Source organism: Myotis davidii, unplaced genomic scaffold (assembly GCF_000327345.1).
Source record: "Myotis davidii unplaced genomic scaffold, ASM32734v1 scaffold104, whole genome shotgun sequence".
Classification (NCBI taxonomy): domain Eukaryota; kingdom Metazoa; phylum Chordata; class Mammalia; order Chiroptera; family Vespertilionidae; genus Myotis; species Myotis davidii.
This window is the reverse complement of record NW_006296625.1, coordinates 2705628-2722380: the sequence shown is the minus strand read 5'-3', so window position 1 is coordinate 2722380 and position 16753 is coordinate 2705628. Positions and strand designations below refer to the sequence as shown.

The following is a 16753-nucleotide window of genomic DNA, read 5'->3' as shown; positions in this document are numbered from 1 at the left end:
ATTGCTCAGAACAAAGAACTAAGGGCTTTTTAGCATACTATGGTTTAGACAACAGTCTGAGAGTAGTCTGTATTCTGCCTAATCAAAAGTTAAAACATATGACTAGCAGCAGAATCTGAGAGGGCCCTTGGTGCTGTAAAAGCTGTCATTGAGAACATTGACTTGCTTACCTTAATACCTCCAAGACACCGCTGGATGGAAGAAGGAGGTCATTCACATGAAGCGAGGATTTTCCCAGATAACACCAAATGGTGAATGATATGGCAATGAATTTTATTTGCTCCTATGCCTACTTTAGAGTTTGGGAGAGAAGAGAGGTCAAAGAGAAAATGGTATTCTCTGTGAGTCTGGTACCATATATGTAATATATGATATTATATATATACATATATATATAATATAATATACTCACACACACACACACACACACACACATATATATACTAGTACACATATATATATGCGCACACACAGATACGTGTGTGTGTGTGTGTGTGTGTGTGTGTGTATGCATTTTTTTCCCTGACTCTTGAAACTGGAATTAGTTTTTAAAAAATTCTTATTTAACAATAAAAGACAATAGTGAGATTGCAAGAGTCAGTCTACTCAATTAGAAAACAAAACCAAAAAAATACAAGAAGTGATGATGGGCTGAATTGCTTGCAGCTGCTACTACTGAAACCTATTGGGCCCACTGCCACCACCCAGTGTGGGCTTCATGCAGACATGGTGGGTCACCAGTGCAAACCCCATCGACATGCTCTCTTTGAACTGGAAATCAGCAGCCATCACCACTATCACTGCTGCCCTGAAAAATGAGGGAGTGGGAAGGATTCTGCTTTTCACTCTCAGATTCTAATCTGAGAATCCAACTTTGTGGTGAGGCCACCCAGGTCTCCTAGGGCAAGGAGATTTTTCAGAAAATCATTCCACTCTTTTCCTCACAGCCTTGTACACCTACCACTTAGTTTTCTACTACTTATACTGAAAGTACAGCACTGATAGAACATGATTTTGGAAAGTTAGGTAGACTTTGGGTGCAAGCATGTTAGCAAAAAAACAAACAAAACAAAAACAAAACAAAAAAAAATGGGAGAGAGAGAGAAAGAAAGAACAAAACTCAAACCCTGTGGTAGAAGAAGAGAACGCTCAGGAGAGCCAGCCAAAGGCTCATGGTGGAGAAGGAAGATTGTTACCAAGGTGGAGTTGTTAGGAACAGAATGCATGGGTTGTCTTCAACACAGATAATTTCCAAAACAAGACACAGCTTTGGGGAGTGTTAAAAAGTAACAAAAGTACCACATGTACTGGATACGTGTGTATCTATGAAGACAACCATAGGTCTCTTCAGCCCCCCTTCCATGAGGGCAAGCAGCAGTAACTGCCAGAGCTTTGACAATAAAGAAAAAGTTACAGCACAAAGATCTGCAGCTGCCTCAGTGGAGAGTCCTTCTGAGGACAAGTTAAACATGTGTTTCTCCTGAAAGAAGATAGTTGGTTAGTCCTAGGTGTTCATTGATGGCTGAGTGGACAAAGAACTGTAATATATGTAGAATAGACTGCTATTCAGTCTTAAAAAATAAGAAAATCCTGTCTTTTGGGACAACATGGATGAACCTGGAGGATTATGCTGAGTGAAATAAGCCAAACACAAAAAGACAAATACTGCATAATCTTATTTAGGTATGGAATCTAAAGAAGAGTTGAATGCAGGGTAGCAGAGAGGAGAATCGTAGTTGCCAGAGGCAGACAGAAGGGACAATGGGGAGATATTGGTCAAGGGTACAAAATTTCAGTTATGCAGGATGCATAGGTTCTGGAGATCTACAGTCTAGTATATATAGTGACTATAGTCGATAATTTTATATTGTATATTGAAACTTGTTAATAGAGTAGATCTTAAATGTTCTCAGCACACTCAAAAATTGACTATGTGAGGCGATGGATATAATCATGATTAAGGTGATTTTCTTGATTGTGGTAATGATTTCACAACGAATATGTCTATCAAAATATCACCTTATACACCATAAATTTATAGATACTTTTGTCAATTATACTTCAATAAAGCTGGAAAAAATAAAATGTTCTTAGGCTGACTAAAGAAGGGTTATTCAGAAATATGATAGTTTAAGAAAGAAAGAGAGAAAGAAAGGAAGGAAGAAAGAAAGAAAGAAAGCGAGCATGCCCTGTATAGCATTTGGAGAAATTCAGATGGAAGAAAACCCATTCAAGCTGCCCAAGCAACCCTACTACCAGCACCTTTTTGCTTACGTGGCTCTCGGGAGCAGTGTTGACGTTACAGCAGATGGAGTTGGAATCTGTGTTTTCCTTAAGCAGGATTAGATCTTCCAGAAAATAGTTTGAAATTTTTATCTCTATAATTTTCTGAAAAACATTTTCAGAAATTTTTATAGTAGAATATATGTAGCACCATCTTAAAGAAATAATTTAAACTTCCTATTGTAAAATCAATGGAAACGTGGGTACTGAATCCAAATGTTCCTGATTTTTGCTAGAATCCAGGAATATGGATGAAATTATCACTCTTATTCTCTGCAGAAAATGAGACAAACATCTCCTTCAACAGAGGAATGTGACAACCATAAAAAACGATCTGACTCAGAAATCCTCGGCTGGATTTCAGAGACCTGCTATTGGGATGGATGCTAGCTGGGTCGCAGAGTGACTCATTCCAGACAGAGGTCATTTGGCACTGGGTGGAGATGGGGCGAGACAGCCAAAGAGGGAGCCTGTGTGGAGATGCGCTGGGCTCCTGAGGCAGATCTCTCCTTCCCAATCAAGCAGACACCAATGCCGGTCTGGCCTTCTCTGTGAGATGAGGAGAGATGGGCCACTAAAAAGAAAAAATTACATGACTGAGGGTTTTCTTTGTTTCCAATGGAGGGGGTTCTTCGTCGCCTCTTTTTTTGGGCGAAGGAGAGTTCATCAGGAAGGGAAACTTCACAAGTCCTGCCCTGGCCATTGCTCTGGGAATGAGCAAGGGAGTTTACTGATCAGTTGCTTGGGCTCTCTTTCCTCTTTTATGAGACCGCGTGCTTTTCTCAGCCACATATCTTTCATCCCGTTTTTATCCCTCCTGGGCCAGTGTGTGGACATGGACTGTGCAGTAGAAAGGGTTAGTTTTTCCTTTAGACTTTATACTCTTACAAAAGCAAAAGCTAGTATCTCTAAGAAAGAAATGTTTTCTTTGCAGAAGATGAATTTGACTCTTAAAATGATTGTATTTATAACTACATAAATGAATGAGTATAGAAATTAAGTATTCAGTGAAAGGCATTAAATTAAATTTGAAAGTGTTTTTCTTTTTTGTGGTGTATTTGCCTTTATATTGCAGGGTGACCCGCAAACAGGAAATTGGGTTAAATTTTTCACCCTTCATGCTTAGCAACCTGTTTAGCATTTTTCCTTTTCACGTGGTCGTTCTCTCACTACCCTCTAATTAATTTTATTTTTTCAATAGGGCTTTACTGGAAAAGATGGTGCAATGGGACCCAGGGGTCCACCTGGGCCACCGGTAAGAACAGGATTCGTTACCTCGCTGTCTTTCCACTTTGCTAGAGAAGAGCCTGGTAACCTGGCTCCTGTGCTGGGGCTACACCATTGGGGTTGCTGTTTAGTTTTTATTTTCCTAAATCAAAAAAGGGTAGACTGCAGCGGTTCTCAACCTGTGGGTCGCGACCCCTTTGGGGGTCAAACGACCCTTTTACAGGGGTCACCTAAGACCATCGGAAAAACACATATATAATTACATATTGTTTTTGTGATTAATCACTATGCTTTAATTATGTTCAATTTGTAACAATGAAATTGGGGGTCACCACAACATGAGGAACTGTATTAAAGGGTCGCGGCATTAGGAAGGTTGAGAACCACTGGGCTAGAGGAAACAGATGTGTTAAAATACAGTTTTGTTTTTTAATCAAGTTATATTTGAAAAATAGGAAAATATCCCTAAATAACTTGGCCACTAGCTATTAGTGCCTTAGTGCCCCCTATCCCCACATTGAGTTGTGGCATTTTATGACCTGACTAGTTACTTCCTGTTATACAATTTTAAGGATCTGTGGTCTATGATATTTGAGTTTTAAGGACATTTATTACTGCATAGTTATCAGTCATCCTGAGGAATTAAGTTTTATTCAAGTAGGTCTCCTTATTAAGATCTTTGGGGAAAATACTAAAGCCAGTGATTTGCAAGTGGCATCTATATACCTGCCTCCAGGTGAGATCACAGTTAAATTGTTTAAGATGATGGAGGTTTTCAAGTATAATGGTAGAGTATGCAGATTCCATAGCATATGTTAAAATAATCTAATTTATTTCCAATATATATATTTTAAGGTAAGGGGGAGTTTAACTGTATAGTAAACTTTCATCTAAAGTATTTACTACAGAGCTTAAAATTTGCATAATTGAGGAAGTAAAGGATTATTTTACCAAATCTGATTATTTCATTTTAAGGAAATTTTAGGCTTTAGAACATAATGTATTGCTTAATAGGTATTATATATAAGGTGGGTAAAAGTAGGTTTACAGTCATTCATACGGAAAAATACAATAATTAATAAGTAATAATACAAGAATAAACTGTTTCATATACTCAGAACTGTAAACCTACTTTTGCCCTACCCTGTATATTCTTTGTTGTTGTGTTAATCCTCACCCAGGGATATTTTTCCATTGATATTTAGAGAGTGGAAGGAAGAACAGGGAGAGAAATAGCGGTGTGAGAGAGACACATCTATTGGTTGCTTCCTGCACACGCCCCTACCAGGGCTGAGAATCAAGCCTGCAACCAAATACGTGCCCTTGACTGGAATCAAACCTGGACCCTTCCGTCTGAGGGCCGACGTTCTATCCACTGAGCTAGGGCTCACCCTGTATATTCTACTGGAAGATGACTAATGTGTCTTGAAGCTGGGTTAAAAGAAACAGGGAGAAATTCTTATGGTTTTGACGGGGTGCAGGGTGCTGATGTGACCGAAGGAAGTGGAAATGTGGAGAATGCACCAAAGAGAAAGTGAATTTCTAGGCTGAGGGTGCAATTTCCAGCAGACAAGGGGAGACTCTGCCACAGTGATGCCAAACTTAGCAAAAAACTGGCTACCTTCTTCATTTCTTCCCCAGCCAAAGTTTGCACTGCTGTCTTTTGATGGCTTGTCTGGTTATGTAATAGAAATACACTAAAAAACAGGAATTGCTTTCTGCAGCGTCACTTTGTACCAATTTACTGAGATCACAGTCTGTGAATTGTGAAATATATATATATATATCCATATATATATATATGTATATATATATATATGGATATATATATATCTCAAATGGCCTAAACATATATTTTAGAACTATACAGTCAATAAAAATTGAATGGGAAGTTTCAAGATTTGTTTCTCTTTGTGTCAACTTAAAATTTGGTTTTCCTCTTCGTGAAAATGTGATTATATGCTGCTTCATTGAAAAGCTTTTAAAGCTGCCACTTTACTAGTTTACTTCAGATGGGATTTTAATTTCATCATATCATCCTCTTTCCCGACCTGCGTGTTGTAGGGAACCCCAGGCTCCCCAGGAGTGTCAGGACCGAGCGGGAAGCCAGGCAAGCCCGGAGACCACGGCAGGCCAGTAAGTGGACCGCTTGCACGTCTGGAGTTATTTCACTGTTGCCTTCAATAATGAGGACACTGAAAGGCTCCGGCATATTTATGTTATCTTTGCTGTACTGTGTTTGAAGCGTTTGTTGAAACCATGCCAAACCAGTGGAATTAACTTGGTACTAGTTCTAAAGTTTTTCTCTCTGAGTTAGAATATTCTGGGATGAAAACGTTATGTGGTTATAGGGTTTCTTTAAAAGGAGAAAGGGATGATGAGCCACGACACATATTTCTGCACTGTACTAACACTTTAAGCTGGGTCAGCAGAATGATTCTCTTTATTTAGGAGTGCTATGCTGCTTAGCATAGAAAAGTCCATGATGATGGTGCATGGTGCTTCCATAGGGAGTGTGCGGATGTTACCCTGTATCATCCAGCCAGGCCACTTGCTCTGTTCTCTTTCCTTGAGGATGCTAAGAACATTAGTCCCAGAATTAAAAGCATTGATTGAATCTGCTATTTTACTTTTTTATACTGCCCAATTTATGTCCGCTTTAACTTTCCTTTAGCCAGGTGTTTTGGTTAAAATAGTCATTGAGATGGTGTTGTGCATACCATCTACTATCTTTGGTATTAGTATCTCCAAAACTGAATTTGGCGTCCTTAACATATCCAGAAGTATTTGTAATGGCTTTTGGGCTTCACATACAAGTTCTTCCTTATTTTGCATATGAATTGTGGATATATCTTGTCTAAATAGAATTCTGAAATATAAAAAAGTTACCCTAAAGATAATTGAGTCCAATTATTAGCTGCTCTCCGGACTGGACTTCTGTTTTCTTAAGTGTTGTCCAACTGACAAAAACCTGAGTTTAAAAAACTTTTTTAATGCCATGCAAATTTAGGGTAGAATCTTTATGAGACATTGGTTGCTTTTTATGTTTACATACAATTAAACAAGCAACGTAAAGATTAAAGGACTCCTGAAGTACTTTATAATCTGTGTGTACCCTAACATATGATCTTATTACTCTCTTTTCCTCAATGAGTCATGGCAGAAACATCATAAGAGCAGCTTAAAGTACATGGAACTCTTCTGCCTATTCAAATAGGGTTCCATTTTGTTTTGCTATGACCAAAGAGTCTCACACAAGACTCTTCCTGATGCAACTGATGGCTGCCGCTGGAAACCTGAAGGAAACTGGCCCTTCCTTGACTTGAAATGTGACCTTAGCTCCTGGCAATGACAATGACTTCCACACACCCTCTATACCAGAACAATCTCACAGTGGCAGTGAATTAAAAAAGCCCAACACCACCAGGAACAGTATCAAAATAGCAGTAAATGTAAAAAAAAAAAAAAATCCCTGAAATTTACATAAGGCTCCAAAGTCAATAATAATATGTTTCCATTAACAGTGTCTGGTACTTTTGGCAAAGGGAGAGCCTAACTCTAGTTTACCTTATGATTGTAACATTTATTTGGACCTTATTGACCTTTTTCCTTTAATTTTTCTTGTCCTTTAAGGTGGCAAGTTGCCTCTTCTTTTCTTATCTGTTCTATATTACCTTTCATTTCTATACACCAAAGTATGTAGCAGAGGTGTTAGCAAAGACCTTGACTCAATTAGGTAGCTATTGTCAGTTATTTTCAACCTTTTTCATTTCACGGTGCATATCAACTAATTAGTAAAATTCTGACACACCAAAATATATAATTATTTTTTGCCGATCTGACAAAAAACAACAACATTGGTATAATTTTGATTTATTCATACTGTATGGCTATTGTTATGATGGCTGTTGTCATTTTTTTTTTATTTGACAATCTAAGGGAAAAGAGATCAATGTCCCTGACTACTCAGGTACTGCATAGTTTAAAAATTCTTGCAGCACACCAGTTATGTCATTAGCTGTTATAACCAGCTGATATCTTCCTGCTAACTTACAACACCTGATGTGGTATAGTGGATGTTTTCAAAAACTGCTTATGGGCTATTTTTATTCATTTACTCAACACCTACTTGTTTAGTGCCTAAATGAGCTAGTCAATGTTTTAGGGTCTGGGGATATAAGAGTAAACAAGACTCAATCCTTGCCCTCATGGAGATTCTAGTGGGAGATATAGACCAAAAACATGTACATAAATATTTCTGGTGATGATGAGTGACATGAAGAAAACAGAAACAGACTGAGGGCTAGAGAGTGTGTGGCTATTTTAGACATAGCTGTCAGAGCCTGTTGGAGGCGGTGAAATGAATTGAGGAAGCAAGCTGTTTGAAGAGCTGTGGGAAGGGGATTCCAGGCTCTAGGAACAGCATGCGTAAAAGCCCCGAATGAAGAAGGAATCTGGTATAGGAAAGGAACAGTGGAGAGCCCTGGGTACCCAAAATCAAGGGCGTGAAGGAGAGAGAAATGAAAGATCCTGTCAGAGAGCTGAGCAGAGGTGATTATGTGGATCATCTGGCCAATGAGAAGGAATTCTTTTATTCTAAGTGTCACAAGAGGTCCTTGGAGCCAAAAGAGTGACATTATTTATTTTCCTTTTAAAAATGTCAGTCTGGCTTCTGGGTGGAGATTGGGCCCTAGGAGGGCAATCCAGGAAGCAGGAAGACCAGTTAGGAGGATATTGGAGTCATTCAGGCAAAAGTATTGGAGACTGTAAGATGTGGTTTGGTTTGGGATATATTATCTGACGATCAGATTTTTCAATAGTTCAGATGTTCCTTCTATGACAGCAGTTGGCAGCCTGGAAGTTCATTACTAAAACACAAAAACTTCTTGCACTATAAGGAAAACTTTCCCAGGATCCTCTCATGGCCCATGAGAGGCCTGACGGAGCAGGGACAAATATTCTGTAGTTGTGTTTGGATGTGGGACCACCATTTGGATTGAATTATCTAATAAGGGAGACATGTGGTTCCTTTTATACTCAATGCACACAAAAAACCACTGGAAGTAGTTATATGTTTAGTTAGGGAATTGACAAAAGCTCAATAGTTCTTACTGGAACTGAATCAAGATGAATGTCATGGAGAATCCACAATAACCAGCTGAGTTACCCAGCTATGGTGATATAAAAGAAAATATAATGGTACAAGAGCAATTTTCACATGCATTTCAGTTCCAGGCCTGTATTGTGAATGGCATCATAAAACGTATGCATAGTTCATAACTTTTAAATTGTTATCCTCAAATTTACATCTCAGCACTCTTTTGGAGGTCATATGCTTCCCAGGGAAGGAGGTGAGAGGGAATTAGATTGCTTTTATAGATGAGACAATGTGAATAACATTGATGTGACTGTCTGTCATTTTGCTAATTCATTAGAAAGCAGATCTTCATCATCATGTTTGTTCATGAATCATTTTAGATCATGTTTATCACTTTCTAATACATGAAATTCCTGCATTTTAGGGTGCCTCTGGATTGAAAGGAGAGAAAGGCGATAGAGTATGTATTTCTTAAAATTTGACATACATTTATTTTGTGTGTAAAACACTGAAGTCTGAAACTATAGAAATAATATGCTAATGATTCTCATTGATTTAATTAACAAGGGAGACATGGCTTCTCAGAACATGATGCGGGCAGTTGCAAGACAAGTCTGTGAACAATTGATAAATGGTAAATTTCTTTCTTTTTAATGTATGAAAAGCTTTTATTTATTTGCAGGAAAATGCAAAGTTTGAGTCATAAATTTTCTAAGATGTATGCTTCTATTTCATTTTTGATTATCTCCTTTTTTTTTTTTATACATTGCCAATTTTGTAGCCGGTTAGTGATATTTTAATGATTGTCCTGAAGATAAAATAATAACTTAAGGTAAAATAAAGGCAGTTATCCTTACATTTGGTTTGATACAAAAATCACACTTTAAAGGGGCTTTTCAATTTCCACATTGTAGGATTTTTAGTGATCTTCATCCATCTGGGCATATCTGGAAGCAGCAGCGATTGGATCTTTCAAGTTAAAACCTTTCAGTGGTTGTGTGACTTTAAGGAAGGAGGCCCACCCACCCCGACCAGTTTAATCCTAGAACGTCCATCCCGGCGGGGACGTTTTAGTATCGCCTCCTTACCTTTTACAGACTCTTTCTTCATATTCCGTGAGGCCTATTAAGTTTATTCATAAAGTTCAGTGCCTGAACACCAACTGGGGCCTTAAACTTGGGGTTCCCTCTGTCAGAAGTTTTAATCACTGTATCTTGAAGTGCTGCCCAGGGAACACCTGCATTAGAGTCACCTCTGTTGCTTTTAGAAGCTAGGGTTGCTGGGTCAGACTCGAAACCTGGTGAATGATTGTCTTTGAAGATGAGGCCCAGAAATGTATATTTTTCAACATATCCAACAGGCAGCTTCAGTTTACACTAAATCCTAATGATCATTGCCATGTGTACACACAATCACGGCATCATTTCTTACTTTAAAAAAGTTTTTCTTTTGAGTGACATTGTCAGGAAAACCTCAGGGGTTTCTATCAGAGCCATAGTAAACTTCCACAACTCATTTTTCTTTATAGTAAGCCTGGTGGCCTACTTGGTTGGTATTTTGTGGAGACAGTTATTTATCAGAGATCAGTTTGTCCTTGGTGACTGGAGAGTTTTATTTTTAGGGTTTAGGTTGGAATGCCTCCTGGACAGGGGAGGGATAGAGATGTCTTTCACTAGATACTAAGAGAAAACAATTTCACCCTCTCATTCCTCCCTTATTAGGGTTCTTACTGACAAGTGTTATTTCTATTTATAGGTCAGATGAACAGATTCAATCAAATGCTAAATCAGATTCCAAATGATTACCACTCCAATCGGAACCAGCCCGGCCCACCAGGTCCTCCAGGTCCCCCGGGCAGCGCAGGAGCCAGGGGAGAACCCGGACCTGGGGGGCGACCAGGCTTCCCGGGCACGCCGGGCATGCAGGGTCCCCCGGGGGAACGAGGTAGGTGTATCTGGCTGCAGCATGAGCATACAGGAAGGAACTACACATGTAGGAGCCTGGGGATGTAAAAAAGTACATAGAAGACTGAACTTGGTAAACTACTTTAGTCTTGTTTGAACAGTCCCAGAAGAGCTATGGTCCCTGAACCTGTCTTGTTAGGTGGCTACAAGCCACAGAGCCCCATATCTTCGGATCTTAGTAAAGATCATGTGAATTTCTGGTTGCTATTAATGGGAAAAACCTGTATCTTGGCAAACTAAATCAGGCACTAGAAGCTTATTAATTGTTGTGACTGGCAAGAGTTGGGCAGCAACTGAATGTACAGTTTTAGATCCAATTTTTTTGTTGTTGTTCTTTTATTCAGAGCCTGGCACTAGTCTTATGTGTTTGTTTCACTTTAATTTTATGATAGATAAGTGTCATTGGAGGAAAAGAAGAAAAATAGTCTTATCTGATTCCAGATGTTTCAGGATTCTGGGTACTGATATTGTCAAAGTTGCAGTTAACATTCCGTAGAAAACCTAGATATTTCTGTAATTCTGATGGCTCGGATGTTGCACGAATAGGGCTGCTAAAGATAAGATAGTTTTCAATGAGCTGTAACTCTTTATTTGATTTCTGTTTGCAACAACTGTTTCTAAAAATATATATTAGATGTGTTTTTTTCTTCAAATAATTTTTCCCCTGACGTGTAGCCACATTGGTTTCCTGGCCATGAGTCTGGAATTACACAAATGTCTAGAAAGAGTCTGGCTTAAAGAGTGAACTTCTGTGAAACACTGGGTTGTGCTTTCACTGAGGGAAGTCAATGACTTGAATCAGGTAATGTCAGTTAAAAGGAAGACTGCATGTTTCCTGATCATTTTCCTCCTGCGCTTTATCTTTTTGTCCTTCCTTAGGTTTGCCAGGAGAGAAAGGCGAAAGGGGTATTGGGTCTCCAGGGGCTCGAGGTCCGCCTGGCCCCCCAGGTAGGTCTGCTGGTACATAAAATAATACAGTGCAACTACTGGGAGAGCTTACAGCCCCCTGGCCCCCAAGAGAGTCACAACCTCATCATGTTAGCTTCAGGCATGGCTATCATCATGGTATTTTCGTACTTTAGCAAGAGGTTGAACTCGTAGAACCTCCTCATTTTTATGTTCTCTTTGCTCAGAAAATGTTTGCATGTGTTCTATTGAGCATCCGCTATAACTTTAATATGCGAAGGATTGAGTTTCAGTGACACAGAGGGTTGCTGTTTTCTTTTTTATGCAATTCTTAATCCGTTTTGTTTGGCCTCATAGCTTTTAAGAATGGTATCACTTCCTGTTTTTTTTTCTAGTATTCTTCAAGATGTTGCTAGTAGACTAAAAAAAAAGTATTCTCACTAAAAAGTTGGAGAGAGACATCACCAGATTTCACTTACAGGTTCTTTATGGATGCTTTGGAAAGAAATCGTTATCTAGTTGTTTTATGCATTTCTTTTACTGGGTTGAAAATGAATTTTTTTCTTCATGATAGTGTCCATGAGACCCTTGCAACCCAAGGTCAACCCTAGTGGTAATATATTTAGGTTTATGTTAGCCACAAGTACCACTCGATGTAGACATGACATTGCCTCACATAGTTCAGAGGTATGGAGCGGGTACTTCCATGTTTTCCCGGCAGTCTAATGTGGCTAATAGAGCCATTGCCTTCAGGTGGTCTTATCTCTGTGAGAGTAGGAGCAAGCAGAGAACTCATTGATATCTTTAGTTTGGCTTCATTCTTGCTCAGTCTGTTTTCTTGGAATGAAATCATTGAAGTAGTTAGATTTCTGTCTTTAACTCTTATGAATCACTGGTAAGAAATTTCCACAGTTAGGTTCATATTGGTGATTTCGTAAGGAAATATTTTCTTACCATACAGTAGGGAGCCGCCTAGTCTTGAGGCAGTGGAGAGGCCAAAGTATTGCTGACGGCCTCAGGAGATGTATTTAACAAGAGGAGAAATATTTGTTTCTACCCACACTAGGTCCACAAGGAGAATCCAGAACGGGTCCACCAGGGTCCACAGGTTCCAGAGGTCCCCCAGGCCCCCCTGGTCGTCCTGGAAACTCAGGTATCCGAGGACCCCCAGGTCCTCCTGGATACTGTGACTCATCCCAGTGTGCCAGCATCCCCTACAACGGGCAAGGCTATCCAGGTATGTGGTTGTCATTGTAGGAACCCAAATTCACCTGAATAAAGAATCTTTATAGAAATGAAGTGCCGTAGGATTGAAGGAAGATTGATTTGAGTATTTCTTGAAGATAGCAAGCAACTCTTCCAGTTGTGTGTTTTGATTATGTAGTAATATTGTTCTCTCTCAAAGCATACACCATTACTTCACTGTTAGAAGTTAAATAACTATTTTCTCTCCCTTCCAATATTTCTGCAATTGCCAAGTCACATAATAAAAGTCTCCTTATTTCCCCTAGAAGTTCAAAGAATGCTACCAGTTGACTTTTTTCTTCCTAACCTAAAGATTGGCAACAGTGATTTGTTGAATAAAATTGTAGAATGCTAAGAATACACACACACACACACACACATATATATATATTTGTTTTGGGAATCTAATGTGTAGGCAAACTAGCATTTGATAACATGATGCAGACAGCTGACAATAGTTTACTCACATTGTAGAAATAATATTTATAAGATCTGGAATGTAATTTTTAAAGAGTTAGTAATGAAATTCTAGTGTTTCAATTCTCTTATGTCTGATTTTGGGACTGTGGGGCCAGGGGACATATGCTGATCTGGAAGTAAGAAAGTCATGCTGTGGTCAGTGGTGACCTTTTCATCAGTGCACCCTCAAGCATCTTGCAAGTTTTAAAAATGATACTGCTGTTTGATATGATTGGCTACTAGCAAATAGTGCATGAGTAGTTGAATATCTAAATATCTATATATCTATATATTTATGTGAGAACTTACATCTGGCCAAAGTTATAATTAATCTTAATGTACATTTCTCATACAACCCATTCACAAAATTATAATGTAATGTGTTATAAAATAAATTTAAATTACCTCTGCCTTATGGTATGTACAAATAACTGGAAATATATGGATATATACGTATATATACTTTAACCATTACATACTTAGATGGATGTGTATATATGTTTTTTGCATAGTAATTCAACTTTTAAAACTATCATCTTTGACCTGTTTCAGGTTCCGGCTAACATTTTCTAAGTCGCCAGTGCTGCTTACAGTTTGAATACATGAAAATCCTGTTTCTGAGATGTTTGCGCACATGCTTATTAGGAAATGAGTCTGTATGGAAATCTCACCACAGATATGGTTAATGAACCGGGTCAACATCATAAAGGAGGGTGGAGACTCTATACTAACTTGAATGAAACAAAAGCAGTGGTGTTAGTCTATACGCCTGATGCATTTCAGTAATAATGTAGAAAAATATTTTTAAAAAAAGTTGAAACATACAGCCATGAGGAGCCTCGACTGTGACAGAGGCGCATAATAAAACTACTAACCAGCGGAGATCGTGCCATTTCGAGAAAAACAATTAACCTGGTTACAGAGAAATGTCTGATGTAAATAATAAACTAATTGTGGCTTGTACATGACTTGTATGTGATCCTGTCCACTAAAATCACTTAACAATTCTACAGTCAGCTTCTGCACCCAAGCCTGCTGCCTGCTCTGTGCCGGAATAACACCGAATGGACTCTCCTCCTCTGTCTTGCTTGTTGGCGATGTGTCTGATTCAGGGCATGCGACTCATTAGTACTGTTCTTTGTACATGTACTCTCATTTGGGTTTTGTCCTTGCCATTTTCAAACCAAAGTTCTCTAGTCACTTCTTTTCTTCCTGTTTCGCTGTAGCCACTGGTGTTCCTCGCCCACCAGCTGTAACTCAGTCTGTGGGGGAGACAGCCACAGAAATTGTCATGTACTGTATATTACCTGGTGATAGCTGATTTTCACCTCCAGAGTTCAGTTTCTAGGAGCCAACAATACGTCCCCTCACCTCCTCACCTTTCCAAACTGTTCTCTGAACTGAGGAGTTGAAGTCATGAACAGGTACTTGGGGATTTGCGAAAATCCTACCCAGGTTCTGCGTTTACAGTTCTTTGGCCCAGTCCGACCCCTCCCAGGTATTTGTGCAATGATTGTATTTACTGCTGGATCTTTGAAGGTTTTTTTTTTTTTTTTAAGTCCGTCACTTTATTTGAGCATCACCAAATTCTCTATGCAAATGTTAGTAATCAGAACATTGTAATTTATATATTTATAGTTAGGAGATTAAGACTGGAGTGCCATCGCCTCGGGTGATGGTTTAGCTTCTGCTGTGTCTGTACCTCCCAAATCATAACTGTAATGTTGAATCGGACAGAGCCATACGTGCCCGAGGGCGGGGCCTACCTGCCTGAGCGCGAGCCCTTCATCGTGCCGGTGGAGCCGGAGCGGACCGAGGAGTACGAGGACTACGGCGCCGACGAGCCTGCCCATGAGCATCCTCCGCACGCGCGCTGGCGGCGCGCCCTGCCCCGCGGCCTGGGGCCGTGAACCTGAGACGGCGCCCAGGGAGGCCAGGCTGGGGGAGGTGTTGAGATTATCATTTACAGGTCAAATAGAGCAGTGCACACCGTATCTGCGATGTTTCTTCCGGCGACGCTTCGTCCAAGAGTCCCCCTTCTTACTGTAGAGAACCTTGTTTCTGCAGGAAGCCTAGCCAGCCGCGCGCGCGCAGTCTGTAGGCGTCTTTGCTTTCGCCCTTGAAATGCTTGCAAAACGCTTTGTTCACAAAAGCTGCAAGGAGAGAACGTGCCTGGTGCCTTTCGTTAGCACAGCGGGCAGCCTCAGTGAAACTCTTAGGTTGAACAGTGAGTCCTGGAACCCAGAACTACTGTATATTTCGAGAGGGCAGTTTATCTTTTCCAATACTTATTTGCAATTCAATTACACCACGATTCAAGGAATGCCCCTCCTAAACCAAAAAGGAGGGCAAGGTCAACTGCATCGCACATACTTATCTTCCTCTTCTAGCTTCTGTTACACATTATGGCATAGAATGCTCTTATACATCTCCTTTAACAACCACAAACTTTAAGCCATGTAGCTGAAATGATTGTATCAACTGGATACAACTTCATATTGCCTTAAACCTCCTTGTTGTAGACACACTAACATTTATGCCAAATTGCAGATTATTCTGCAGAGATGGAATTGCATGTTTGTGTTGTATATTTAGTATGAACTTTTTTTTTTTTCAGAACATGTTTCTTAGTTATCAAAAGCAGTTGGAAATGTTTGCAAGACTATGAACATAGAATTGCTGCTTTTATATTTTAACTGCAGATTGTGAATTTCACTGCCTTATATTATTTATTTCTGAAACAAAAGAGGCATTTTTCAATAAAACTACTGAAAATTTGACATGGTCTGCTTTTTTCTTTGAATGGCCCTTTGGACTGTTCAGGCAGTTGTTACAACAAACAAGTTTATATCCTTGGATACGGTTACAGATCTTGCTAATATATTAAATTATGCTAAATAACTTTAGATTTTTAATGATATGATGAAGTCATAGAAAGAGAGTGGTGAGAACCTCAAAAAGCCAAGCTGATTCCAAAGGCTCTATTAGGAATGTAGAGGATGTGTGGGTTGGTGGAAAAACAACTAGGTATCCTAGGAGACCCCAAACAGCCAAATAACTTTTAACAAGCCACATGATTTAGTATGCATTTAATCACTTTCCTATACCATACTTTACCCAGTAGCATGTTTAATTGCAAAATGGAAAATTCCTTAATGGAAATTTTTACATTGAATACCTTCCTTTTACACTTTTACAAATGCAAATAACATCATTCTAAATATCAAAGAAAATAATGTAAGAACCAACACCAATTGGAGAGAGGTAGTGATAGAAAATTTTCCACAGGGCAAAACATCTGAGTTAAATACTTTCTGGCAGCCAAAATCAAAAGGAATAGATAATAAATGAATGTACTGTGTTCACCAGGTATCCAGCAGATTGCTAAATTCATAGCATTCATCTATAATCCCCAATATCTATATTTTTAAGGTTAGAAGAGACCATTGAGATCATTCCAGTTCAATTCTTTGCTTTATGCAGGAAGAAGCAGACTCAGCTAAGTACTGTAGTATCAGAACAAGACTAAACTTCTAGGTCTTGTGGTTCTTAACCCTGTTTTATCATCAGA

At 39.2% G+C, this 16753-nt stretch overlaps 1 protein-coding gene across 1 annotated transcript in view; it reads left to right on the top strand.

Annotated features, from left to right (window-relative positions):
• COL12A1 (collagen type XII alpha 1) overlaps positions 1–15962 on the top strand; it is a 115208-nt gene extending 99246 nt beyond the window's left edge. The window contains exons 61-68 of the mRNA XM_015569386.1: positions 3485–3538; positions 5575–5646; positions 9033–9068; positions 9176–9242; positions 10364–10552; positions 11452–11520; positions 12545–12715; positions 14920–15962. Coding sequence (XP_015424872.1) covers positions 3485–3538; positions 5575–5646; positions 9033–9068; positions 9176–9242; positions 10364–10552; positions 11452–11520; positions 12545–12715; positions 14920–15092 — 831 coding nt within the window. The 3' untranslated portion in view covers positions 15093–15962. The remainder of the gene's footprint in view (positions 1–3484; positions 3539–5574; positions 5647–9032; positions 9069–9175; positions 9243–10363; positions 10553–11451; positions 11521–12544; positions 12716–14919) is intronic.
• Positions 15963–16753: the final 791 nt, after the last annotated feature.